Consider the following 19,697-nt stretch of genomic DNA (forward strand, 5'->3'; position numbering starts at 1 on the left):
CTACCGTGTAGTGGCGTACGCAAAGCAGATGCTGAAGCCGAGAAAACCTCCAAAAAAGGAAGCTCCACGTCACCAATGATTCTTTGGTTGTTCGTTTTTACATTCCTTGCCGTGGACACGGCAAATTCCAAAGCGCAAGTGCGCATAAACGACACCATTCGGAAAGTGCGCCCCGTAGGAGCCCTGCGTGCATGGAGGTTACATTTCTCTATGCGCATAGAGTGGAATCGCCGCAGGTTGCACACGAGATTCGTCATCTCGTGTGCAATCTGCGTCGATGCCGCGTCAGTGCGGAGTTTACCGCGCGTGAGCAGCGGCCAAACGTGCACGCCGTTTCTCGTGAACAATCTTGCTGTGTGCACGACACCAGTAATTGGCAAACGGCAATGACACTTTTGACGATTAAAGATATTCATCTCATGCGCGACCTGCGCTGATACTGCATCGAACAAACATGCAACCCATCCCTCTTGAACAATCTCACTGCGCGCGAAATGCGGTGCACAGGTAATCAACAAATGACACTTTTTTTTTGCTATATGATACTAATGCCATAAAGCTTGAAGTGCTGCAAGCAGATTACTACGGGGCTTACTAGTCAATTCTGAATGTAAATATGCAAATAGCTTTTACTGCATAGCACTGAGTAAAGTTTTTTCTAATTTTTCTCAAAACATGACTTTTGGTCACTTTGCTTGTTTGCTGCACCAATATTTTTGGAACTAGGACAGCTAGAGCTATTTTTTTTTTTCAGCACAAAGCTAAATGTGTTGGGAAGGCAACGCTGAGAGCAGATTTTTAATTTTCAACTCCAAAAGTTTTTATTTACATCTACATTTGTTCTTATTGATACTGTGAACTTCAATGGGCTGTAAAATGACGATTTATTGTTGAATTTCAAATCTGTTTGCAGCATTGCTATTCTTATGCACTGCAGTATCCAAATATATGTTGTTTACAACTTTCACCTTAGCAGGTCAATTTTAATTGTTTCAGCAAACAATAGAAGGTAATTATTAATTATCTTGGCAACTACTATACTATTCGAACTATTCGATTCGAAATTATTCAACCAAATCACTATTCACTTCGAACCTCATTCACTATTCACCCATCCCTACAAATATCAATTATATTTTGCATGTACATAGACGCAATCATGGATGACGACTATGAAATCCCGCGGTCAATGCGTTGTTATGCGCAGTGGTAAATGCAATTAAGGCACAAAAAGGCACGAAGCATTCTGTCATTGCTGTCATTCACATACGCTTTCCGCTGATAACTATGGCGATGCGGACTCCGCCGCTTCATTTCGGTTGTGCGCGAGCGCTGTTTCTTCTCTTTTGCGTCGCACATTTACGGCTCTTTAATGCAAAAATGTAAAGCCTTAGAGATTTATAGTTGATATATGGCAGCCATGACGTGAAGCACAGCCTCCGAGATGTGTACCGGCCCTCCGTGGCTTCTGGCTGGCTATTTGGGAGCGCCGAATAATTCGAAAATATTGAATACCTCAATTCGAATCGAAGCGAATAACGAATATAGAATTATTCAATCGAATATTCGACAATACCGAACATTCGCCCGTCCCTTGATATTTCATATCAACACAAAAGACTAAATGAGCCTATGCAGTTTTATCAGTAAAGTGTGGTCACTATCAAGGCGACCATGGATGGAAACTACACTGCACATGGCCAACGCGGCGCTACTTGCGGCGGTAAACACAAGAATGGCAGCTATAAAGGCACAAAGTGTTCCTCGTACGATTTCCGCTGATGTCAATGACAATGCGAATTCTGCACTTCGTTTCAGTTGGACGCTAGCACTGCTTTTGCTCTTTTGCGTCGCACATTTGCACCGCCCTGCGCTCACTGCACTCAGGGAACCAAATACGTTCGAATTAACGAGTTTGATTCCATTAAATAATGCATCTGCTTGCCGGGAGCAGAGGACGAGTCCGAATTACGCGATTTTCCAAATTAACGAGGGTCGAATTAATGAAGCTTCAGTGGAATAAAATGCGCCTCCCGCATTTGTCAATATACCGTTGAGCGACCACGAAAAAGATGCATCGAGCCGCTGTGCACCATGTGTTGACATAATTACATAAAATTATTACTGTAGCATTTACATGGACACTCCAGGCGATTTTCCTTGTCATCGAAGTCTGCTCGAGGTCCAGCATAAAGGTCCAAGTGCGATAGGATCGCGGCCATAGTCCGCATACGGTAGTTGCAAAGGATAGCGTGTGAGGGTGCGTCAAGAAGGATGGTGGGTTGGTGAGCGGGGAGGTGAGCGTGCTCTCGGAGGGGAGTGGAAGGGGGCAGGTTAGTGCACACTTCCTGTTCGCATGGCACGGCTGATCGCGGCCACGTGCATCTTGGAGAAACTTCGCTGCGAGTGCACAGTTTGGCCAGCCGATATTGCTGATAGCTTCTTGTGCGCCGTGTTCTTGCGTAGCTAGTTCCCGTTGAAGCATCACGAAGGGGAATTCACTTGCCGCTGCTGCCGCTCTTCATCCTGCTAGCCTTGTGACAGCAAGTGTTCACAGTCCTCGAGTAAGGTCTATTGATGTATTCCCATGCCCCTTGTAGGTGTTCAACCTGGCTGGATTCCAGGATGCACACCTAGGCCCCGCACTGAGCTTTTCAACACTACAATCCCACACTAGTATTTTGGTGTGAAAAATTTGATTTCCAGCATCATTTTTGTTCCTGGCGCTTTCCCGCATCTAGTGGCAAGTTTCAGTTAAAAGCATCATCTAAAGACCAAAATGCGGCAGCGTAGCCTTTTCGAAATGACGCCCGGCCAGTTTCCATAACTGGCTTTTTGAAACTATGAGCACAGCCACCACCATTTTTCAACAGAATCATATTTTGTTATCAGGAGTACATAACTGGATTCTGCATATGACAGCGAAGCACTCTAGTTGGCTGGACGCGGAATTAAACAACTGCATCATGCACGTATTTTGCTAAGGGCTTGACGTTCCGGCTGCACCATCATCCACACACGCCGAGAGCCACAAAGTTAAGTTTTTTGTGTCGCTTCGGCTGAAAATGTATGAAGTTCGGAAGGTAGAACGCCACCGCAGACTTATCAGCAACAACGTAAATGATGTGTCAATGAATTGTGATCACTGATCTCCCGATAAGAGCGTAGTAATGGCACGGTAACGACTCTGGCCCCATGAATATCGACAGCAACAAGATAGAAATGCATGAGCAGCCCTTGATCTAAATTGGTAAGAATCGTCCAAACAGCGCACACCCAAATAGCGCACTTGATGCCGGACGAAGAATTTCACAAAAGCAAGAACGCCGCCGTGAAAAAGGCAAAAAAAAAAAAAAAGTTGCAGTGGCTTAGCTCGGCTATGCCAGGATATACGTAGCGTTAGCAAAGGTTCAGCTGATTATTCTTAGCTTTCCTGGTTGTCTAGATTGTCAAGGATTAGCTTGATTGTCATGCTTACTGCTGCTCCAATGACACACACGCGGTATACGTATTATGTGGCACATGTATTCATTCCTCCTACGCTCAACCGCTAATTGCCAGGCAACTACTTCGGGATCCGATGAGTCAAGCTTCTCCGTTTTTCTGCGCTGTTGAGCAGCATTTGCGCTCTCCTTCTCCATGGCTATACCACACTGGCAAACGCCAGTCAGAAGCGCAGCGGCTCCAGCGCAGTGTCAGACAGCGACTGCACAGCGAGCGCGCGCCGGCGCCAGTGCGTCTACCACGGCTACGACGTCACTCCTCTGGAATGCGCAGACCGGCGGCGGTGAGTCGCGCGCGGCGGCGGCCCCGGAGTGCGCGAGAGGTGCCGGCTCCGGTGCGCAAGCCGTGTGGCATCACTGATCCTTGCGCATGCGCAGCACGGCTCTTGATGTGCCGCGCGAAACGGGCTTGGCTAGGCCAGTGTAGCTAACGCTACAAAAAGAGACAAGAGTGCTGTTGTGGCCGCCGAGAACGCACGCAGCCTCACAAGAAGTGCACGAAAACTAGAGTGCAGCCCTCAAGGCCTCCAAGATAGCGCGAGAGGCGCCAGCACGCATACCAGTGCTACCTTGGAGGCAGGGCCGCCACACTGCCTCGCCTTAAAGCAAGCGACGTGCCTTGAAAGCATGGTTGAAAGCGAGTGAGCTGCTTCCTCTTGGTGGTCATATCTTAGTCACGGTTGGATTGGAACTGAGGGTGTGCTGCCGTGCACCCAGTTTGCTTGCACTTCCGTGCTCGAGAACATCAAGTGGGCCCTTCTCTTACTGCGACCGGGTTCGAAGTGTGCGTTGTAGAAGTACGGTGCTTTTGAAAATGTTCATTATAGCTGGACGCAGCTTCAATAGGCAGATTTGGAAAATCATCAATTCAGTGAAGTTAGGTCACTTTAACAGATAAATTGTTATCTCTGGGATCTTTAAAGGTGGGTTCGACTGCATATGCAAACAACACAATATTGTAGCATTTTCCTGGCTATGGTCCCAAACTGCTCACAAATTCAATGTTTCGTAAGACCCTGCAGCACAAACTTTTGTGGTTGGCTGTACAATTGCACTGCACATACCGGCTGCTGCTGCACTTGTTGAGGTGGCTGCAGAAGAGGCTCTGCGAGGTACGGCTGTGCAGATGCTGTTGAGGAGGCCGATGGGGACTGTTCACAGATGGCCACCCCCTGGACAAGTGCAGTCAGACCGCCCACTGTGAAATCCTCGCCCACCTGAGGCACCCTGTGGTCCGTCGCGCAGGGGGTCGAAGTCACCTGCAGCAACCATGAGAATTCGAAACACTGCATGTTTGACAGGCTTTTCTAAAGTTTTTCTTTTTTTGAAGCCCTCGAAACACATGGTGTGGGAGTTGTGTTCATAAATGCAGAGCTGGCACCCTTTCCTTTCTCCGATGAAGGTAACCAACCCAATTCCGACGGGCAGCACAACCCCAACTTTAAACCGGTTGCAAGCATAGACCATCATATGGTTGCGGAAGATTCTCGTATTGTCGCCGACATTTTCGTCCAACACTAATCTGTTTTATTGGCTGCATGCGCGACTGCACTACGTGGGAACAAGCATACGAAACAGAAGTGCATTAGGTTAGTATGTTTTATTATTTCTCTAAACTTTTAATTCTTCTACTGAAGCAACAGATTAAACAAATAACTGATGTTGGCTCGAATAATTCTTGAAGTCATGCGTCACTGTGAGCGACGTCACAAGACGATGCACGAAGCGCACTTGCGTGATTGACGACTCTCCGGCTGGAAGCGTGGCACCCGTGAGGAGAAGGGCAAATAGTGTCTGCTTTAAAATTTCAGCTCTTTTCACGGCATGTAGCAAAGTAATATTTGGCAGATGGTCGGTAGCGCGCATTATATGCACTACGCTTGTCAGCTCAAAATGACCAGACCTGGCAACAAGGAAGAGTTTTCAATGCCTTTTGAAACACTGTGGGGTTTCCGAAAGTTCACAAAACATGAAAGCACTTCCTACATTCTCACATAAGTAAGGTGAAATTCATTTACAACAACGCTCTCGAAATTAAAGCCAATACCAATCTCTCTACTCCACTTTATACAGCGGAATCTCGTTGATAGGATTCTGCATAATGCATTTTTCGGGATAATGTGTTTTTTTCTTCTTTTCCTGGCCAATGTCTTATAGGAGCAATGCATTTCGGATATGTTTTATTTTCCAGTTGCCGTGAAAATCGTATCAACGAGATTCCACTGTACACACCAGGCAATACTGTAAAGACCAGAGCAACTTTTCAGCCTACCTGCATGCACAACAAAAAATTGTGCATGCCACATTACATCACGGCGCGCGCAGCTGTAAATTCACACTACAAGGCAAAATGCGCGCTGTCGTTAAGCCCTGTCGTGAAGCCACACCTAAAGGAAAAATTTGCGTATATGGCGGGGGATGACTTCGAGGCTAAAGATTCTGGGAAAAAAGCTCACCTCATATTCCAATAAATACGGTACGTCTACCAGTGCACCATTCACGTACAGTATAGACCACTTATAACGTAACCGCTTATAGTGCAGGACCGGATATAGTGCGGTCTTTTCAGACTCCCTTTAATTTTCCCATAGCACTCCATTTATACACGTATCGCTTATAGTGCAGTTGCGGGAAACAAAATACCGGTTACAGTGCGGCTGCCTGGGAGTACGGAAGTCAGCGGAGACGGCAAACGCTCCCCTCAAATGGGCGCCCCAAGGAGTGATCGAGGAAGAAAGAGAGACGAAGTGGAGGAGAAGGGCACGTGGTGCGAACGAAGAGCCAGTGAGGCTGAAACCAGAATCTTGAGTGTGAGTAGTGAAATATCCCGGCGCGCAAACCAAGCGAGGGCCACGAAACTGCCAATGTCGGCTAACGCTCGCTTCACGATAACGGCAGTAAACGAAACTTCAAGGAGTGGGCGGCGCTGGCACAACACGGCGAAGGGCGCACGCGGAGACCGTGGAATGTGAGGGAGGAGGGCGGCAGGGAAGCGGATTTCGCCTCGGCAACTCCGCCGCTTCGGTGGCGCCTCTCGCCCTCTTTCGTAGCTCCCTCATTTTCGACTGTCACCGTGCGCGCCCGCCGCCGTGCAGCCGCCATCGCTCCAGCCGGCCCGGCGCCAGCTCCCCGAAGTTTTGTTTTCAACCGTTATCGGGAAGCGGGCGTTTGCCGGTGTGGGCAGTTTCATTGGCCAGCCTGGGACAGCGCCGCTTCTTCCCTCTGCGCCGTAGCCGCAGCGTGCAAGGTCTACACGTGACTAGAAAGTAGAGGAAGCTAAAGGAGAAAGAAAGGTTCACTGCCATTTTCTACGCATGGTTACGGCAGCGTAGCTGAGATGTTGGCACGTACACGCATGTTCCGGCGCAATGCAGAATCGGCGACCTTGCCATTTGAGAGAGGGTGAAATTTCTGCCGCGTTTTCTTTCTTTCCTTTTTTTGTTCGCACGTGACATTGAGGGGTCTCTCTCCTAAGCTTTTACTCTATGGCGGTGCCAGAGCAATGCCAGTCGGAGGCACTGCCGCATGATTTGGTTCGAATTAACGAGATTCAACTGTAAATTGAATGCAAACGTTCTAGCCGCATTCCTCGACTGTCGCATACGCATGGCGGCTCGGTGCACATGTTGTGCATATGTGCGGGCCTTGAAAATTGTTGCTTTGGTTATAGTGCAGTACCGCTTATAGCGCGGATATTCGTGACTCCGGCGACTTACGTTATAAGCGGTCCACACTGTAGTTTCTACAGTGTTGCCGGCTAAGTAATATATACAGTGAAAGTTCGATATAACGAACTTCAGGGGACCGCAGTAAATGGTTCGTTATACTGAAAAGTCGTTATAGTGAAAGCCCCAAAATTAACTATTCTGCCCATTAACCCATTAGTTCATAAGTTGCCACCATATCAGCTATCCACGAAGACGTCGCTGCTGGCTCTTGGCTCGGCACTGTTGCTATTTGCCATAGATTCCGGCCCCATGCACCACCAAAGCACAGTGTAATAAGAATGACGCGCTCAAAACAGACGCTGACACTGAGAAAACTACCGACAAAAAGGAAGCTCCATGTTGCCTCCAAAGCTCGTCTGTTTTTCACATTCCTAGCCGTGGACACCTGAACTAATTCAAAGCGAAAACGCGCGTAAATGACACCGCCCAGAAAGTACAAAGTGTGACCATGTGGCAACCCCGCGATTACGAAGTTTTCATATCTCGGCGCATGTAGCTAGTACGGCCGCAGAAAGAAGCGCAAAAGAGGCAAGTGGAAAGACGGCCGAAAGAAGGAAGATGCGTGCCTCCGTTGCTAGGTGACACTTGTCTGGGTGGAGCATGCACTCACAAAACCTGATTCGTCGTCGCCTCAGCTAGTGTTCTTGGTCGTGCGGGTGACAATTGCCACTTCGGGAACTTTTGAGAAAGAGCAGGATCGCCTGACTGTTCAGCTGACACACTGTTACCTTGTCTCGGAACGAAAAAGCGCGAGTCGAGAGCGACAGTATTTTGCGGTGATGTCCGACACGATGTGCGCCTTCTTGGCACGCTGGTCCCGTTGCTCTAATGAGCTGCACTGTTGGCATATCCGTCGACGCAGGGCCTTCGGGCACACTGCATCGCTGTAAAGCACAAGGGCACCGTCCTAAACCAGGGACGGATCCATTGCAATGCGCGCCGGCGGTTTGGCTGGTACGGAAAAGGCGTGCACGCAGTGCCTGCACAACAACCGCAAGAGTAGTTTCCCTTGTAATATGCCGCTGTCACCGTTTGCGTGATCGTCACGCTACTTTCGAGGCTTTTTCAGAACTCGTGGAGTGATTATGATGGGTGATTAGCCTTTTGAGAGGCAGCTGCCCCACTTTCCAATTCGCTGATGCTGCATGCCCGCTTAATTTTTTTCCCGAGGCGCCGTTCTCCGAACCCATGCCCTGCGGAGTCTGCTTTCTGCGCCTTGCGACTGAATACACGGAAATGTAAGAATCCCCAGATTTTGGAATATTAGTTCGTTGTACTGAGGCATTAACATGACACGGAAACTGATAATTATTCTGAATAGTCCAGTATTCTGAAGTTTGTAGTACAGAAATATTTTTACATTGAAACTATAAGTCAGTGGGGAATTTCTTAAAAGTTTGTTAACCTGAAAAGTTTTTAATGTGGGGTTCATAGCAACGAGATTTTACTGTAGTGTGTCAGAAAGAGTGTCCCGCTGCTGAGACCTGGGATGGCTTCACTGCTTGTTAGCAATGAAAAGTCTAGATAAATCAGGCAAGCAATGATGCCATGTGTGGAGTCGAATGACACGAGCCAAAAAGTGTAAGCTTGTAACCAAAACCTTAATAAAAACGAGAGCAGTAACTGCGAAATCTAAGTTAGAATGGTAAAGGCAGAATCACCAGAGTATCCCGAAAGTTTAGGAGAGTTGGTTATTAGAATGCATATTTACTGTAGCACTAAACGCTGCAGGAGGAACTGGAAAGAGAAACAATGTGCAAGTCATCATTTTTCTCTCTAGTTTACTGTCTTCTGTGCTGCAGCACAGAACACAGTATTGATACAAAAATTCCAACTCACCATAATGGGGCAATTCCATTGCTCACTATTTCATTAATATCTGTAAACTCATAGCAAATGCAGCCTAGAATGCATTTTACTTCAATTTTGAGGTTCATGCGAGCGACGGTGCTAGCAGTATGAGCACAGTTTAAAGCTTCAGTGAGTAGCCATAAGCCTGCCTCATGCAAGGCCTGCACCCTGTAAAAGATTAGAAAAGAAAGTGCCAGCCTTACATGAGTTAATCAGGTAATTGATAGACTGAAGGATCTTAACAGCTGAAAGAGGCACTGAAATTTTAATTGGCTCTAAAAGTTGCTTGCAACTGCACGCCGTGACACTACGAAATTTTGGTACTAACGTTGAGCGATCCCATGTGATCACAAAATGGTGTATGCTAGTCACCGAAGTGCACCAGGCTTATTGCTCAGAAAGCCTGGATTTTATTTTTATGCATTTGCACACTTTCAATGCATATTACAATGAAAGAAGGTTAAAACTTAGAAGCAGCACTGCCATTGAAGCAACAGTAAAATGAAAATACAGCGGCATCTAGCCTTCACTGCGTGGCAGCACTCTTTCCATTGTGGTGCACATGTGAGCTTGGAAGCCCTCATCGAAAGATTGACTTCACGGACGCTCAATGCATTTCCAGCCCGAACACAACTCACGAGCCCTAAACCAGCATTCATACTGTATTTCATGTACCGTACTTTCCGGTCTATCAGTCGCACCTTTGTATAAGACGCACCCCCCTCAAAACGACCGCTTTTCCAGGAAAAAAAAAACATATGTAAGTCGCACTGGTGTATAAGACGCACCTCTTCGTTCGGTAAGCGATTAAAAAAAATTGTGACGTCTCTTTCCGTGAACGCCGATCATGCGCAAGCGTATGGGTGCCATATATTTCCGCTCCAGGCGCATTTCTGCTGTCGTGGTTGCCGCGATGTTCCGTATAAAGTCCAAGGGCGATAAAGGGCGATAACATCGTTCCCGCGTGCCATACGCTGTATGTGTGAGTGCGTCCGACGGTGAGCTGAATCGCGCACAAGAGAGGAAAGCAGGAAGGCAGCACAGGAGGGGAGGAGGGGGGGGGGGTGCGGTTTGTACTCTGGCAGCAACTGCGTAGTTTGCGCAGTGGCGCGCACCGTATCTTGATGGCAATCTGCAGATGCAGTGAATTCGGGGTCGGCCTGCCACCGGCTTGCGTTGCTGCTCCGTCCTTCTCGCACGGCGCTCGGGAACTCGATTACAAGAACCCGCCGGCACCTCGATAGTGCGCGCAGAACACGTAGCAATTACGTCAACCAGCGCGCTTCGCATGGCCATAACATCAAATCCGATTTTGATGGCAGTTTTCCCGGGGAAAAAAAACGTACATAAGTAGCACCGTTCTATAAGACGCACCGACGAAAAATTCTGAAAAAAAACTGTCTTATACACTGGAAAGTACGGTAGTCTTTCATGTAGAGAAAATATGTGACAAACCACAGAATGACCTCACCTTGCGGGCAAAGCTCTTGGATGCTGCATAGGAGAAATTATCCTCGTCCTCCAAGGGTTTGATGCCTTGCAGGACATCCTCATCATCGTCCGCAGCCTGCTCCTCCTGCATCGGCTGGAAGCAGCAGCAAAACATTCGTGAAAGTGGTTCAAGGAAGTTCCTACCCAGGTCACTAGAGGGCAGCACCAGATGAACAGAGTGCTCAATACTGCTTGCGGTCATTTGCTCAGCAGTAATGAAGAAGCAAAATTTGTGAAACATGTTTACCCACGCAACTTGCAGAACACGAGGAGAGGACCGACATGGCACAGCTCTGAATAGACACAGCTCTGGTATGGTACCTCAAGAAAAACTACCGTATTTACTCGCATAATGAATGCATCCTGAACTTGCTGTCATGAAATAGAGACACGTTACGATTCGGCGTCCGATATGGCATCCGATATGGCATCCGATATGGCGTCCGGCGGGTACGATTGTATCGGACGCCGTATCGTACGCAATAGCAATTATATGGACACTTCAGGCGCATTTTTGCCGTCGACACTTACGATCGCGCATCCATCTTCCCCGTTCAAGGGAGGAAAGTGGGGAGGAAACGTGCCGTATTCCGTAGCGTGCATGGTGCCGGGGAGATGGGAAGGAGAAGGTGGCGCAGCAACTGCGCGCTTAAAAGCAATCTGCGACAAGGGCTGAGTCTAGCAGTCCGACGGCGGCTTATACCTTTTGTGCGTGCTCCGTTCTCGCCGCTCAGTACACGTTGAAGCAATGCACGGCACGAAGATCACTTCGCTCACTATTGCTCCCGCGCTTCCCAGCGTCAGCGTTCTTGACAGCAAGTGTCCGCAGTCATCGAGTGATGTGTTCAAGTTTGCCTGTGCGCGCTGACACCATGCTGATTAATTTGCATAGTTCGCAAATGTTGGCAAGTTTATACGGCCAATAAAACTATTCTTAATTCGTGTAGCATTTCCTATCGCAATCGATGGTTCGCTTTTCGGGCGAAACTGCCACTTTTTTAGAGGTCACTGTCGGAAAAAAAGATCGCTCAAAATTTACCCCGCATAATGAACACACTCCCCAACTTTGCATATTTTTCAGGACAAAATACATCCATAAGTGGCATCCTAACATATTGCTAGGAATGTGTGGCTGTCACCCACACAGACGACTTCGTGTACTGCAGATCACTTTTTTTTTCCAAGGAATGGCCAAGAAACTGGGTTCCGAGTTGCAGACTCGGAACCAAGTTTTGAGTTGAACGTGATGAACACATTTGCGACGTATCCAGCGAAACTAATTCCGGCTTCAAATGTGCCCGAATAAGTATGTTTCGTGCTTGTGTGCGGCATCTCTACAAAGCTACGAAACGTAGCAACTAAACTACGTGGCACTCACGTGGTGCACTTGCGCAACGGACACGACCACGTGGTCTGCACACTTGCAGAACTAAGCTGGGAACGTCGAGTCTGGTGTTCCAGTTACAATGGTCGAGTCCGCGGGAAACATTACCGGAATGGCGCAAACAGTCATTGCAAGCAGTGAACTTAGCACTGCGCTGTTAGCGCTCGATGTGTCGGGCAAAGCGCATCCGATCTCTTTAGGCCAAAGTACACGTACGCGTTCCGGCGCACAAAAGCTCGTGCCCACACACCTCAGGCGTGCACAGATGGTGCAGGACAGATTGTACGTGTCGAAGCGTGGCTAGAGCAAGATATCCAACATTTACGCATGCTAAAAAATAGCGTTTTCCAAACATGGCAGTACTCACATTTATCACCGATTGAAATGAGCTTTCATTTTCTCTAAACTCGCCTGAAACATTAGTTATGAGCGCATAGCGCATCCAATTTCTGAGGTCACTCTACGATTCTGGTGCCCGTAGGTCTAACGAGACTCGTCGGCATAGCAACAGGATGGTTGATAATGGATTGTCTTGGCTTGGGTATGTTTGGCACGAGGCACCAGACGAAACGATGTCTAACAAGTCGAATATGTCAGCCAAATGGGCGCACGTCTTGTAGGTTCAAACAACCATAACTCGTGAGGCGTGGCAAACGCAAGACGCAAGGGTGCGAGCTTTCGCACACCGATACGCGGAGGTGTAGTTAGGCCTTTAGGCAAGCAGGGGTGCAATGAAGTTTTAACTTGCAGTAACGCAAGCCCAAACAAGTTCCATCCCTGATCGAATGTTCGGAGGCTCTCGCTTATGAGATGGCTGAAGCAGTGCTTGGTTGCGTATTTCACCTTCCAAGCTGAAGAGCCATGGCCGACATCGCAGACAACAAAGAGCTCCAATTCTAACGCTCGTGTGAGGTAACAGATCGGCACGTGAGATAGCGAAAAGCAGAAGCCAACACGTGGAGGCACAGGCTACCCTAGCTCCGGCCAATGAGGGGTCTGATAGCTCAGGTGACAGAGGGGGCCAATCCGGGGGGGGGGGGGGGGGGGGGGGAACATGAGATTGGGACCTTTAAACTTTCTTTTGTGCATTTGCTTCTCCCTCCACGAGAAAGATGCTGTGGGGAAGGAGAGGTGGCGGAGCGCACTTTTCAATGACTAAGATGGCTGCGCTGCGTAGCGTTGTTGTAGAAGTACGTGCACTTGAAAAATGCTATTTTTTTCAATGATTTGCATCAAATTCTGGCTGTCAGACTTAATGTAAATGTTGTCATACTTAGAGGTAGTTTTCTGCAAAAAAATATTTGGGGACAGCATAGACAAGGATTCACAGTCTGCGAATCTTCAACTTCCGAAAAAGTTATTTTCTCTTACTTTTCTCATAAACCAATCCCTGCATCCCACGTTAAAAAAAAAAATAACTTACAACAGAACGGGGTCGGCTTAGGTTTGAGGATGTAGTTTAGCTGCAACCACCAGGTACTTAAAACCACCTCATGGCCAGACTTGCAGCTGACAAATTGGCATGCGCAATTTTGTTTTCTCGAAGCATCTCATTGAGAGCGATTGTGTTGTAAGCGTTGCACTGTGTGGGGACCACGTGCACCCTTCTCCCGTGTACGCTCGACGTCGCATGCGCACGTAGCGCGCGCAGTGGGAGCCGGGCGGACACGAGAGAGAGGCACTTTGCCTTTACCCGGTTCTCTCTCGCGACGCGCGTACCCGCGCAGGAACAGGGAAGGTGTCCGACGGGTGAGGAGGACATTCCCCTCGCGAAAAGGTAAAAAGGTATAAAAGAGCGCGACCGAGATACCCCCGAGGCTCTCTGACCTCGCTACACCGAACCTGCCGGAACGGATTTTACCTGCTGTAACCCGTGAGTGACCTCGCTTGCGTGACTATCACACGCAACGAGGCAAGCCTATTTATTACTTATTATACAGAGCAGACTTCCCTCTGCAAGTGTGCTTTATTGCCCGCAGCAATAAATGTTGTCGAATTGACTCGCTCGTTGCCTTACTCGCCTGAACCCTACGTAGCTGCGATCGCACGCACTACTGGTTGGGGATCACACCCCCACAAAGGAAGTGTGAAATTTCGGACACCGAAATCCTTCACCATTCGATTTTTCCGACTTCTTGCCCTGACCACAGGTCCGAAACGGCATTCATTGAAGGTACCACCACAGCCATCTTTATTATCTCATAGGCTCAGACCAGCGCTCTCAGTACGCCAATTTGCTGGCAGCTGTAGTCGTTCTGCGATTTCGTTAGACCTAGCTGCTTCGACATTCGCTATCAAGCTTTCCGCTGTTCGGTGCAGTTTTTTCACTTAAAAGGTTCTCCGCTGTCGGCAATGGCGTCGAAGTGCGGAACACACGGCAAGGGTCTAAAGCGTTATGTTTCGCCGATTCCCAAAAGTCAACTCCTCTGCAATACAGCGGTGTTGCACGGTGAAGCATACCAAGAGTACAATGGGGCCACTTTCGCGGGACATAAAATGGATTTCTTAATTATACAAGTGAACACCAGCTGCCTCCTGTCACAGTATGAACACTGGGACGCCTAATAAGTGTACTGGCGGTGGCTGTGAGCTGTCGGATAACTAATCTAGCCGAACAAAGCAATGACCAACCAGTTCGGTGAATGGCACCCTCTGCTGAAGTGGCTTTGCCCACACTGGAGGCTCTGGTAGGACACAATCTGCAGGGCGCCTGAAACACAGGGGAAACCACGCTTTGTAAGCAATGCTAATTCTAAAGAATTCACAACAGCACAAAACAACAAACACCAGAAATGACCCTAGAGAAAAATAGGAGCTCAGACTATCTTGCAATGTATGTGGCGCAGCCAATTAGACAAATCCTGGCAATTCAAAATTGCTTAATTCGAACTGATGGATAATTCGAACTGCTAGAATGTGCTCGGCAGGGTCACGAGTATTTGAATGGAAAAAAAATTCCTGTAAATTTTAACTGCGAAAACCACACAATGGTTATTTCGAAGAAAATTTCTTACACCCGCAGACTCTCTTAGAGCAAAGCTGAAATTCATCGTTTCATCTTTGCGACACATTAGTGCATTCACGCTCTTTCTACTGGCCAGAGTTGGCTTAGTCGACCAGAAAAAATATTTTTTTCCTTTGATATGTTGCCAATGTCTCCTCAAAACCCAAAGTAGCAAAGCCAAGTTGCCAAATTGTAAATTTTAGTACAATTTCTGTGTATCCTCCCTTCCATTCTTATTTATGTCTTATATTGCGACAGTTTCGGGTAACTTCCTTCACTGCCATTATGAATTTTTGGTGGCTGCAATCATGAAGCAATGCGAAACAGCACCAACATCCCCCTAAATGTCTGTTGAAGAGGACTGGTTCGCAACTCCACCACAGGCCCCATAAAGTCAATGTAATACAGCGACCAATACAGTAAAAGCTAGGTAATTGGAACTTCACAGGTTCACTCAATTCGAATTGAACGAAATTCAAACTAATGAAAGTGATAAAAACAGAAGACCATATTTGATGAAAGGAGTGGTAGCAACTCTGGAAGCATCACCTTTTATTTATGAAATAAATCCGCGATCGTTTTCTGCTTTTTTTCTTGCAAGGGTGGACCCAGCCAAAAAAACTCTGTCCAATAATCTAATTTTCAATCATAATTTTCGCGTTTCTGTAACTTTCTCCAAAATTTGGTTCCAAAATACCGCATATTTCTCCCGTTCTCCCGTGGCAGTGTCGACCACAGCATAGCTGTCGGCACTCAGGTAGTCACTGGGCCTCTTCGATTATTCGTTCCCGACAGTCCCGGATTGCCCGAGACGGTGCTTTCAGCCAATGAGCGTTGCGTATGCAGTCTTTCGGACAATTCGGGACTGTCAGACAGATAATCGAAGAGGCCCAACGACGTCCCATGTCAGGCAACATTTCCTGTACAGACTTCAGATATATTAACGCGTGAGCGTGTGGCACTTGGAGCGCCCACGCTCCAAAGATTCCGATGCTGAAACGGATTGCTTAGGCTTCCATTCCAGGGCTAAACATTAGCCAATGCATGACAATGGCTGTGTGGTTGTCACTGAACACGCTCTCACAGGAAGATGGCAGTCATAAAACCACCATCGTTCTCGGCGCATCCTTGCATGCTTTCACTCGCAGTCAAGGCATACAAGGATGAGCCGAGAACGATGATGGTTTTATGACTGACATCTTCCTGTGAGAGCATGGGAAAGGGAGGAGGGGAGCAAGGTAACAAGTGCGTGCAAGAGTGGGGGGGGGGGGGGGCAGGGCAGGTTGGCACATGCATCCTTTTCTAGTGCAGCCATGGCTGCGCAAGGCTGTCAGCATGGCCGAGTGCTCTTTGCAGCTCGCACACCCCATTTGAGAGGCAATCTGAAATGTTTGCAAAGACTAGGAAAGCTCAAATGACATTTAGTGCTGGAACTAGCGTGACTTGAGTTTCGGAGACTTGACATTCACGCCCCGCTGCCGGCGCTCCTCATAATAGCGTCGTCCCAGTGCAAACGACACTGAGCCAACGGGCACAGTCGACGGGAAAGCATGGCTAGCTTTGCATCATACCACCAATGTGAAGGTATCGCCAACAGGGCATTAAACTATCTTGCATCTCCTACTCCCAATGTCAATAAAAATTTTTTTTCTAATTCAAATTATTTTTTTTCCCCGATTGCCCAGTTCAGAAAATTTGGTGGCCCCCTTCAGCAAAAAAAGAAAAATCCATCGGTGACTACTTATTTGCACAAAAGATAGAATTTCAATATAACAAAACTAATATAACAAAGCAAATTGACTAATTTCACTAAGTTATATTGCGGTTTAACTGTACCATCAATTTCTCTTTTGCTTGGACTTTTTTGCAATCTTGCGCAGCTCCATCTTACGAGAGCTTCAAAATGTTGAGAAACAAAACTTATTTTTTAGCAAAACATAACATTTGTAAAATTGCTATTTGTTAGCCCAAATTTGTACAAAAAATTTGGGAGCAGCAGCACTCGCTGCATGCAATTCAGAAGAGCTATTGCTTACTTTTTCAGTAGTAGCACATCTCTGTGCCGAAACTTCAGCATTTCAGAATCGTCACCTGTTCTCATCATTGCCGCCGTCCGCCAGAGCATCCGCCGGTGGAAGTTGGGCACTGCAGGAAAGCCCGCCAGTCTGGGTGGGCTCGCAGAACACCTCAAAAGGCGTAGCTGCAACACCCACCACAGCACCTTCGAGAGTCGTCTCTGTCTGTGCCTCGTCCTCTGCATTGCCTGAAAGTACAGAAATGTTGCTAGGTCACTGCAAAAGGCTTAATCAAACAATCCTGTACCACCCACGCAGACAGACATGTTGCCCTTCATGCCCACAATGCCAACAAAACATTCAAAATTAACCCTAATTACAATAGCGAATGTATGTTTGGAATTCCTCATTACATAACACTTGTAGTGAAGATGCAGGCATCCCCGTAGGCACAACCATCGCTCTCACACACGTCTCGGAGCTCTGGTTGCTGCTGGCCCCTAGGGCTAGGAATGTTGTCTTTCTGCCCATTTTCATCGCTTGAGAAGTCTTATTAAAAACCCTCGTTAACAAGTGGTGGAGGTGCTGCGTAGCGTACTGTCCTGGAACTCCAAAGCCGGATGCTACCCACTACTCCGATAATGCCCGACGAACCCACCTGCCAAGGTATACCACAGACTCCTTAAACGATCATTGCTTCCAGCGTACTGTGTCAGTATATTAGCAGCATCTATGGCCACAACGGGGAGGTTTGGTTATTGCACGAAATAAAAAGTGGAACAGTGCCACCAAGTTGCACAACATGCTTTACTTACAGGGTCACTAAAGAGGAACACTAAATCAGTTTGGACTAATAAGGATAAAGATAAAGACTGATAAATTTAAGGATTGATTCTTTTGAAAAGAGAATGCTTGAGAAAAAGGTGACTTAGAACTCCGCTTGCAAGCTCCACGTGCTGTGCACAACTGCGAAATTTGGCTGAGATGTTCAGAGTAGCGCGGACTGTATCACCAAGCCCGAGGGGTGGACCCCTACAACAGTACATGCAGCGTCTGAAGGAGACGTGAAAGAACAGCCAATGAAAACTGCCCGTGCATGGACGCACTTGCTGCTGCTTCCACCGTGTGATCTTGTTGGCTCAGCGATGGCCGATCCAGGCGCGACTGTGCCAGGGTGCAGTTCCAGAGGCTGCGCACGACGTTTGACACGTCAGCTGTGCGCAGGCTCGCACCACTCTGGGTACTTTCAGCACTCTCAGCACCGCTCGCCTGGTGAACACTCGGCGTGCTGGGTGGCACGCTCACTTCCTCAGGTTGGTCGGAGGCTGCAAAGGTAAAAAATTGTATTCGTCATTTGCAGTGGTTTGGGCTAATTGGTGTTGCATATTTCAAGTAAAGGCACATACAGTCGAATCTCATTAATTCGAACACGCTTAATTCAAACTGCCGCTGTGGTCCCGTGAAAGTTATGTTTATTCCAATGGGCGAAAACGCCCCACAATTCAAACGCAAAAGCATTCGCGACGGTTAATTCGAACATACCGCGCACCGACAATGCTCTTAGCAGCGCGCCAAATCACGCGGCGGCGCCTCTGACCGGCATTGCTCCGACACCGCCATAGAGCAAAAGCTCAGGAGAGACCCCTCAATGCCGCGCGCGAAGGAAAAAAAATGCGGCGGACATTTCACCCTCTTTCAAATGGCAAGGTCGCCGTTTCAGCGTCGCATCGGAACACGTGTGTACATGCCAACTAGAGTGTACTAGACAACCGTATTCTAGTACACAGTAGTGCCGACATCTCAGCCACGCGGAGAAAATAGCAGTGACGTGTTTTCTAGTGACGTGTTGACCTTGCACGCTGCAGCTGCAGTGCAGAGGGAAGCAGCGGTGGAGGCCAGGTCCGGCCAACGAAACTGCCCATGCCGGTAAACGCTCGGTTCCCAATAACGGCAGAAAACGAAACTTTAAGGACCGGGCTAAGCTGTCACCCGCACGGCGGCGGGCGCGCACGGAGACAGTCCAAGGTGAGGGAGCTACGATGGAGTTGAGAGGGAGGGCGAGGGGAGCACCAAAGCCACTGCCACTAAAACGGCGGAGTTGCTGAGGCCAAATCCGCTTCCCTGTCGCCTTCCTCCCTCACCTTCGATGGTCTGCGCGCTCACCCGTTGCCATGCCGGCGCCGCCCGCTCCTTGAAGTTTCGTTTTCTGCCGTTATCGGGAAGCAAGCGTTTGCCAGCACGGGCAGTTTCGTGGCTGCCCCGCGATATTTCACAACTCGCACCATTGGTGCATCGTGCTTTGGTGCACTTCAAAAATACGTCCTTTTAATTCCAACAAATTTTCGGGCCCCTTCGAGTTCGAAATATCGATATTCGACTGTATATAGCACAGCATAACGCAAGTGCAGCCCAGCATCTCGAACCGGTGAAAAGTGGATGTTTTACAGTATAGCTTCCTGGCAGCATTCAGCACTCTGGTACCACTAGCGTGGAAAATTGAATACTATGTCCCATCTCACCCTGGAGCCTCTCAACCATAACTAACGCAGTAAATAACACAACACGCACTAGCGTGGCTGGCTGGCAGCACACCAGCTAGTAGTTCGGGTGCACTCAAGGGAGTGCGCAGAGTTTAGCGCCTTTGCCAATTGAAAAAGTGCTCACTCATTGGCAAGGATGTTAACTAAACTTTCATATGGTTAACCTGCCTGCCTTTCGTCT

The 19,697-nt window shown here is 48.2% G+C and overlaps 1 protein-coding gene across 2 annotated transcripts in view; it reads right to left on the reverse strand.

The window, feature by feature from the left end:
* LOC119458661 (mitotic checkpoint serine/threonine-protein kinase BUB1-like) overlaps positions 1-19,697 on the reverse strand; it is a 169,812-nt gene that overhangs the window by 58,586 nt on the left and 91,529 nt on the right. For both annotated transcript variants that reach the window (XM_037720526.2, XM_049671339.1), the window contains exons 12-16: positions 18,083-18,301; positions 17,053-17,224; positions 14,589-14,667; positions 10,554-10,667; positions 4,568-4,762 (exon numbers count right to left, since the gene is read on the reverse strand). In XM_037720526.2, coding sequence (XP_037576454.1) covers positions 4,568-4,762; positions 10,554-10,667; positions 14,589-14,667; positions 17,053-17,224; positions 18,083-18,301 — 779 coding nt within the window. The remainder of the gene's footprint in view (positions 1-4,567; positions 4,763-10,553; positions 10,668-14,588; positions 14,668-17,052; positions 17,225-18,082; positions 18,302-19,697) is intronic.

The sequence above is a fragment of the Dermacentor silvarum genome, chromosome 7 (assembly GCF_013339745.2).
Source record: "Dermacentor silvarum isolate Dsil-2018 chromosome 7, BIME_Dsil_1.4, whole genome shotgun sequence".
Taxonomy (NCBI): domain Eukaryota; kingdom Metazoa; phylum Arthropoda; class Arachnida; order Ixodida; family Ixodidae; genus Dermacentor; species Dermacentor silvarum.